The sequence below is a fragment of the Pteropus alecto genome, unplaced genomic scaffold, assembly GCF_000325575.1.
Source record: "Pteropus alecto unplaced genomic scaffold, ASM32557v1 scaffold280, whole genome shotgun sequence".
Classification (NCBI taxonomy): Eukaryota; Metazoa; Chordata; class Mammalia; order Chiroptera; family Pteropodidae; genus Pteropus; species Pteropus alecto.
The window spans coordinates 820,396-829,349 of record NW_006430057.1 but is presented as its reverse complement, the minus strand read 5'-3'; the positions used below and the strand labels follow the sequence as shown (position 1 = coordinate 829,349).

The 8,954-nt window shown below is 38.4% G+C and overlaps 1 protein-coding gene across 1 annotated transcript in view; it reads right to left on the bottom strand.

Annotated features, from left to right (window-relative positions):
* Positions 1-4,945: 4,945 nt before the first annotated feature.
* Positions 4,946-8,954, bottom strand: part of LOC107195658 (acrosomal protein KIAA1210-like) — a 13,283-nt gene continuing 9,274 nt past the window's right edge. The window contains exon 6 of the mRNA XM_025046230.1: positions 4,946-5,147. Coding sequence (XP_024901998.1) covers positions 4,946-5,147 — 202 coding nt within the window. The remainder of the gene's footprint in view (positions 5,148-8,954) is intronic.

Sequence of the window (8,954 nt, the reverse complement as noted above, 5' to 3'; positions counted from 1 at the left end):
GAACCTGGGCTCAGACATTGATTTGAAGCATTGATTCTCAAATTTTGATCCCCAAAACAGTGTCATCAGTATCACCCAAGAATTCTTAGGCTCCACCCAAGACCTACTCAAACTCCAAGGGTAGGCCCAACAATCTGTTTTAACAAGCCCTCCAGGGGATTCTGATGCAGCTAAGGTTTGAGAAGCACTGGTTTAAAGCCACATGGGGATGAAGCTGAGACTCACCTATGGTAGGACCAGCCTTAATTCACTGGCTTGGGACTGTTGCAAGTAAACTGAACAGTATAGCAAGGGCTGGACTGAGGAGGAGACTAGAACTCACAAGGGCTGAGACACAGAGGGACTAAGATTGGATGATGGCAGTGGGAAAATGCAGAACAGAAAAACTGGTTCCAGAAGGATACAAACATAATGACACATGAAGTCTAGAAACATGCAAAATGGTCACCATATATTGATTGTGGATACAAATATCTGTAATAAAGGGCATGCATATGAGAGATGCATACAAATGTAGCATGTGTAACAGCATGCATGGGAAAGATAAACATCTCACTTAGGATGATGGCTACCTCTTGGGGAAAGAAAGGGAGGGGGGATTCTATTGGGAAGGGCTCCACAGTGGGCTTCAGCTATATTTGTAATGTTACATTTCTTAAGCTGGGTGGCGAGTACATTGATGTTGATAGTATTATTCTCTATACCTAATAAAAAATGAGAAAAATAAAAAGAAGGAAGGGAGAGAATGGGCTTAATCTTTAGACTCTGTTTAAGAGAGAGAAAATGTGAAGTCCTATTTGACCAGAAGATCAGAAAAGGGGCAGAACCCAGGAGCTTGATACTAGCCAGCCTCACTTCTACATTTATTTAAGGCTTTCTAAGTGTTCCCTTGGTAGCACTGCTACCTTCTCTTACATTCTATGGTAGCACATCTCATATTCTAACTTACATCAGCATTCTTTGAGGTAAAATTCATTTAAAATTAACCATTTAAAAGTGAACAATTCACTGACATTCACCATTTTGTGCAACCACCACCTCATTAGTTCCAAAATATTTTCATCACCCCAAAACCCTATACCCATTAAGCAGTTACTCCCCATCTCCCCCATCCCCCCAGCCCCTGGCAATTACCAATCTACTTCCCATCTCTATGAATTTATCTATTCTTGACAGTCCATATAAATGAAATCATACAAGAACTTTTGTGTCTGGCTTCTTCCACATAACATAGTTTTTGAGGTTCATCCACATTGTAGCATGTATCAGTATTTCATTCCTTTTTCTGGCTGAATAATATTCTATTGTATGTATATACCACATTTTGTTTATCCATTCTTCCATTAATGGGCATTGTTTCCACCTTTTGGCTATTGTGAATGGTGCTGCTATGAACGTTCATGTCCAAGTATTTGTGCATTATTTATATAGATATGTATCGACCTCCCCCACCCCTGACCACCTGGACTGTGAACTTCTGAATGGTTGGGATCATAAAAGGTTTTATCTTTATTTCCCAAAGTCCTAGGCACTGAGTTTTTCACTTAGTAAGTGTTCCACTAATGCTTAAAATGAAGCAAACTTAACACTTCCACAATCTTTTTTTTTTTGTCACCAGTGTTGACATTCTAAAATGTATTATGTATTTCTTATGGCTAGATCCATGTGGTGAGACAAGAGGTACAGACCCTTTGTCATCATTGCTTAAAATGAAAAGTCAAATCACACTATACTGAAAACTGTCTAGCCCACAGAAAAAGAGGTATGCTTCTGCTAGCCCATGCTCTAGGTACCTGACACCCCTGAACAATCCCAAGCCTGCTGCCAGGTCCTACTTGCTCCTCTTGGAGCTGCCCTTGGAAAGGCTGACTGCACTGTTGCAGTATATGCTCCCAGGCATAGGGGGGATAGTAGTGTATGCAGAGTTTTATTGTTAACTATGGAAAAGAAATTGTTAATAGAGAGTTCATAGAGTGGAAATAACCTAATAGTGGTCCACCCTGAGAAAAGGGGAAGGGAAGTATAACAACTAATCTACAGGATTACCTGCATAAAGGGCATCTACCTTAATGAAATATTCACTACAGGAATACAAACTGTCTAGTTTTCAGTATAGTGTGATTTGAGCATCTTCAAAATGGTTCTGATTTGTTAGGTTTACGTTGTATAAGTTGATACTATAATATTGCTTTTAGTCCCAGGCAAGAAAGATCTTTGTCCTGAGCTCCATGCTTTAGAGCCTCCATTTTAGTCCTCTTCCAACCATGTCCCTCCCTACAGGGCTAGGAGCCCAGCCCACAGAAAAAGAGGTATGCTTCTGCTAGCCCATGCTCTAGGTACCTGACACCCCTGAACAATCCCAAGCCTGCTGCCAGGTCCTACTTGCTCCTCTTGGAGCTGCCCTTGGAAAGGCTGACTGCACTGTTGCAGTATATGCTCCCAGGCATAGGGGGGATAGTAGTGTATGCTTAGAGCAGGGGATGGGGTCTAGTCTACAGGTAGGGGAATGGGGAGGGGAAAGGGGCAGCTCTTCCCAAACCAGTAAAGCAGGACTTAGAGGATTGTGAGAATTCTAAATCCCAACCTGGGCTTTCAGGTGGTCCATGGAAGGAGATAGAACTTATTTTATTTAATGGTTTATTAGTCAATTTAAATATTTCAAATATTTTTATCCATATGTTATGTAGATCCCTAACTGAACTCTTTTTCTGAAGACTACAAATATTACAACTGTTACCGGAGGGCCAGGTTAAATATCTGATCTATCACCCCTCCCTCTTACTCACTCCATGTTATACTTTGTTACCTGAGCACAGTGGGGCCCTTTCCTTTTGATAATGGCTTGTTCCAATAGCCCATATTGCTGTAGGACTTGGATCTACTCCCTGGGCCAGGCTGGAGTACAACCACCAGCTTGCCCCCTTTACTCACCCCCATCAGCATTTTCTCTCCCACCAGTCTCTTTGCTCCCCATGTGTCTACACAGATGAAAACTTCCTCTTCAGTACCACTCTCCCCCATACAAATACCTACCTGAAGCCATCAGCTTGGTCAGGCATATCTGTGTAGACGTCCTTTATACCTCACATATCCTCTTAATATAATTTTGCTTCTCTGACAACCCTCAGGTCTGAACCGTCAATATTTTATTTTATTTCTCTCCCATGTGACAGACAGAGACAGACTACAGAACAGGCTTTATTGAATTTATTTGCTTTGCAATATAGCAAAAATCAAGAATGCTAAAAGAAGGCAAGTGACAATGTGCTTCTAGGCATTAAAAAGAAAAAAAAAAACTTAACCTCTACTCAAAAACAGAGTTTTATTGTTAACTATGGAAAAGAAATTGTTAATAGAGAGTTCATAGAGTGGAAATAACCTAATAGTGGTCCACCCTGAGAAAAGGGGAAGGGAAGTATAACAACTAATCTACAGGATTACCTGCATAAAGGGCATCTACCTTAATGAAATATTCACTACAGGAATACAAAGGAAATCAAACCCAATCAATGAAAAACCTAGAATTATCAAAAAGGCAAAGATACAGTATCAGGAAAAATAGATATTTTATAGAGAAAATGCAAAACCCAGCATATGGTTGTGCAACATCACTTTATACCATCAGCAAAACCAAGCACCTCACTGCCTCTCTGGGTTTTTCTAAAATTTTTTTTGCATGAGGCAGCAGCCTACTCAGAACTTAAAGGCACAGTTATATCTAGGCCTGCATTTCTATTTAAGCAAAGTAGCTCTGAGGTGACAGGGCAGATACAGTGAAAGATATAATGAAAAGACACTTCTGGGTGTCCTAAGAAAATGAGCTAGGAATGGAGGGGAAAGGTTTAAGGTGAGTAGTTTGCTGGAGAGGTGGGAGGCTATCAAACTTAGTGACTTTTGAGGTATATGCCTCTAGGAATGAGGGCAGGGAGAGGCTGATTTAATCGCTTAAGGCTTCCAGTTAGCAGAAAATTAATTTTTCTAAGGCAGTCTTGCTTTGGGCTAAAATCTTGTGAAACAGAGCTTGCTGAGGGAAAGGGACATGAAACTTTTTGGGGAGGTCTCCACCTTAAGGCAGGAGCCAGTAGCCCCAGACTTCCTTTATAAAAGTCTTCTTGACTGCAAGTATCTTTTGGCGTCTGTAGAACTTTGAATTTCAACAGGGTCTTAAATGCTTATGAAACAGGATATGTATGATATTCAGTACATTTCTGAGTAACTGGAGGGGATAACAGTGGTGCTGGGTGATGAACTAACCATCCAGAATAGTAGGATAATCCCCAAGAAATGTTCCGCCTTGTAAGAAGGTGCTCACTGCTTTCAGAATTGTAACAGGTTGACATGGGGCATGTGCAAAGAGCTCTGTATAAATTGCAGGCTTTGGGAGTTCCCCAGTATATAAAGAAGGGGTTTCAAAAGGCACTGGACTGACTAGGGGACTAGCTATGCAAAATTTTTCTTGGGGACACAGAATTTTCACTTCTTCTACAGGCCTTTACAAGGCATGGAGGAGCAAACAAAGAATTAAAGCATTTAACTAGGCTCATAAAACCTAAAAGCCGATCCTTGGGCCAAATCATTTAGATGTCTCCACTAGAATTTATTTGATCAAGGGAGATGACCTTATCTTAGTTGCTCCAAAAAATGTTTTGATTTCTCTCTTTTAAAATGCATTATCCAGAGTTAAAGATTTCTCACTTTGACAACAGTGCAAACATTTTACAGTTTTTGTAGAGGAAATGCTGGCCTTTCAGATGCTGCCAGTGACTGTACTGAATGTTAGGCATCATGGCATTTGTTTCATTCATATAGTTATTAGCTTTAATTCCCATCTTAAGGCTCCTTTGCTTAATAAAAATGGTTACAGTAAATAAATCAGTACATAGCATTAATACAGCTCTTGGTAATAATCATTTGAAATGCTGATGCTCCATCCAGGAGCAATTTATTACATGAAATCTGCTATATGGCTCCATGCTTTGGCTTTCTTCTTGGCCAAGGAGAACCAGACTGGCTCAAATGGCTCTTGGAGTACAGTTGGGAGAGTTGAAGATTGTCTGATTTCCTTTCTTGTAGAAGGCACTTGACATATCTTCCGCTCTTCAAAAAAATCACAGCAAATAACACAAGCCATAAGAAACCCAGAGGTACTGAGTTATGTTTATGGGATGCAATAAACTGTTTCCTTCTTTCATGTTTACTCTGGTTTCTAAAATTCAGTAGTCAGTTCGGGCAATGCCATAGTGTTTGTATGGCAAAGGGGTAAAATCAATGTGGTTATGGCCACAGGGACCTGGACATGGGAAGGCCTAAGAGAAAATGTCTACAGCTATAATTGCCAATCTTTGGGTTGCTATTATTAGATTATCTTACACTTTTGAATTGAGACTAAAGAGGAAAAATATTGTATGGTATCTGTTCAGGTTTTTAAATTCCAAATAAGGTAGTATTAGTTTTATTTTGCTAATCATGATGTTGTATGACATAAATGAAAAAACAGTTCAACCCAGTAAAAGTCTATGCTAAAAAAAAATTGTACCAACTACTCTAGCCAAGCATACTACCTCCCTGTGCTCCAATTCTACTCCTTCCCTCATCCTACTTTATGGTTGATTTGACTTAGTGGCTTAGATTCAACCACTGGTTCTCAACACTGGCTACACATTAGAATTACCTAGAGCGCTTTTTTATTCCTGTGCTGATTTCTTTTATTTACTTATTTTTTAAATCAATTTTATTGGGGTAACATTAGTTAACAATTATATAATTTTCAGGTGTAAATTATCATTTGACATCTGTATATTCTATTGTGTGTTCACCTCCCAAAGTCCAGTTTCCTTCAGCTATCATATATTTGATCGCCTTTACCCACTTCACCCTCTTCCTATCCCACTATATTTGACACCCCTTAACCATCTACCTAACCCCTCCTCGCCCACCTCCTACCCTCTGGTAACCACTAGTCTATTGTCCCTGTTCATGAGTCTCTGTTTAATTGTTCTTTTCATTTGTTGCTTTTAGGTTTATATCACATATAACTGAGATCATGTGATTTTCAGCTTTTTATGTCTGGTTTATTTCGCTTAGCATGATTATCTCGAGGTCCATCCATGTTGTCGCAAATGGCAGTATTTCATCTCTTCTTATGGATGAGTAATATTCCATTGTATATATGTACCACAACTTCTTTAGCCAATCATCTATCATAGGACACTTCGGTTGCTTCCATAAACCAGCCACTGTGAATAATGCTGCTATGAACATCGATGCGCAAATATCTTTCGGATATGTGTTTTCAAGGCTATGGGGTAAATACCCAGTAGAAGGATTGCTGGATCATGTGGTAGATCAATTCTTATTTTTCTGAGGAACCTCCATACTGTTTTCCATAGTGGCTGTACCAATTTGCAGTCCCACCAGCAGCGTACGACGGTTCCTTTTCCTCTGCATCCTCTCCAACATTTATTATTACTTGTCCTGTTGATAACTGCTATTCTAACACGTATGAGATGGGATCTCACTGTGGTTTTGATTTGCATTTCCCTAATAGCTAGCGATGTTGAGCATCTTTTCAAATATGTGTTGGTCATTTGTATGTCCTCTAGGGAGAAGTGTCTGTAGAAGTCCTCTGTCCGTTTTTTGATTGGATCATTTGTTTTTTTTTGTTGTTGTTATTGAGTTGTATGGGTTCTTTGTAAATATCGGATATTAGGCCCTTATCGGAGATGCTGCTTGTAAATATATTTTCCCATTTGCGTATTGTTTCTAGCAGTGTTCCTGTGGAGTCTTTAGGGTTTTCTAAAGAGAGAATCATGGCATCCACAAATAGTGACAGTTTGACTTCTTCATTTCCTATTTTGATGCCTTTTATATCTTTCTCTTGTCTGATTGATTCGCTAGGACCTCCAGTATTATACTGAATAACAGTGGCGATAGTGGACAGGCTTGCCTTGTTCCTGATCTTAGAGGAATGGTTTTTAGTTTTTCACCATTAAGTATAATGTTGGTTGAGAGTTTGTCATATTTGGGCTTTATTATGTTAAGGTATTTTCTTTCTATATTGATTCTGTTAAGTGTCTTGCTCATAAATGGATGCTGTTTCTTTTCGAAGGCTTTTCTGCATTTATTGATATGATCATATGATTCTTCTTTTTTAATTTGTTTATGTGGTGTATCACATTAATTGATTCGCATATGTTGAACCATCCCTGTGCCCCTGAGATGAAGCCAACCTGATCGTGGTGTATATTCTTTTTAATATGTTGTTGTATTCAGTTCGCTAGTATCTTTTTTTTTTTTTTTTTTTTTAGCATTTTTGCATCTGTTTTCATAAGAGGTATTGGTCTGTAGTTGTCTTTTTTTATGTTATCTTTACTGGTTTTGGGATCAGGGTAACATTGGCCTCAGAAAATTAATTGGGACATATTGCCTCCTCTTGGATTTTTTGGAAGAGTTTGAGGCGAATACGTATTAAATCATCTTTGAATGTTTGGTAGAATTCACTGGTGAAGCCATCTAGTCTGGACTTTTACTTTTTGGTAGGTTTTTGATGATTGTTTTAATTTCCATACTGCTGATCGGTTTGCTTAGATTTTTCAGTTCTTCTTGATTCAGTCTAGGAAGGTTGTATTTTTCTAAGTACTGGTCCATTTCTTCTAGGTTATTAAATTTAATGTTATATACTTTTTCATAGTATTCTTTTATGATTCTTTGTATGTCTGCAGTGTCTGTCATAATTTCCCCTTCTTCACCCCTGATTTTGTTTACTTGTGTCCTTTCTCCTTTTTCTTTAGTGAGTCTAGCCAAGAGATTGTCAATTTTATTAATATTCTCAAAGAACCAGCTCTTTGGTGCATTTATTTTTTCTATAGTTTTTTGTTTGTTTGTTTGCTTATTGGTTTCAATTTCATTCATTTCTGCTTTTTTTATTTCTTTCCCTCTTCTGAGGTTGGGCTTCATTTGTTCTTCCTTTTCTAGTTTTTTAAGATGAAGCATTAGGTTGTTTATTTGGGCTCGTTTCTATTTTTGGAGATAGGCCTGTGATGATATGAACTTTCTTCTTATGACCGCTTTTGCCGTGTCCCAAAAGTTTTGATATGTTGTACTATCATTATCATTCGTTTCTATGTGTCTCTTGATCTCTCTTTTTATTTCTTCTCTGACCCAGTTATTCTTCAGTAGTATGTTGTTTAATCTCCATGTATTTGTGGTTCTTCCTGCTTTCTTTTTGCAGCTGATCTCTAATTTCAAAGCATTATGATCAGAGAATATAGTTGGTATGACTTCAATCCTCTTATATTTCTTGAGGCTTTTTTCCCCACTATGTGGTTGATTCTTGAGACTGTTCCATGTGCACTAGAGAAGAATGTATAAGCAGCTGTTTTGGGATGGAAGGCTCTGTAAGTGTCAATTATGTCCAGTTGGTCTAATGTGTCATTTAAGGATGTTATTTCCTTATTTATTTTCTGTTTGGATGATCTGTCTATATCCGACAGTGGGGTATAGTGCTACCACAGTGCGTTGGTCTGTTTCTCCCTTTAGTTCTGCTAGTAATCGCTTTACATATTTCAGGGCTCCCTGATTGGGAGCATAGATAGTAATAAGTGTTATGTCTTTTTGGTGCACGATTCCCTTTATCATTATGAAGTGTCCCTCAGTATCTTTCTATACCTTTTTTTTATTTTGAAGCCTATTCATCTGATAGTACTGCTACACCTGCTTTTCTCTGAAGGTCATTTGTTTGAAATATCATTTTCTACCCTTTCATTTTGAGTCTATATTTGTCTTTGCAACTGAGATGTATCTCCTGGAGGCAGCCTATGGTTGGGTTTTGTTTTTTGATCCATTCTGCAACTCTGTGACTTTTAATAGGTGAGTTCAGTCCATTTACATTTAGGGTGATTACTGAAATATGAGGTCTTCTTATAGCCATTTTATCTTTTGCTTTTTGATAGGTA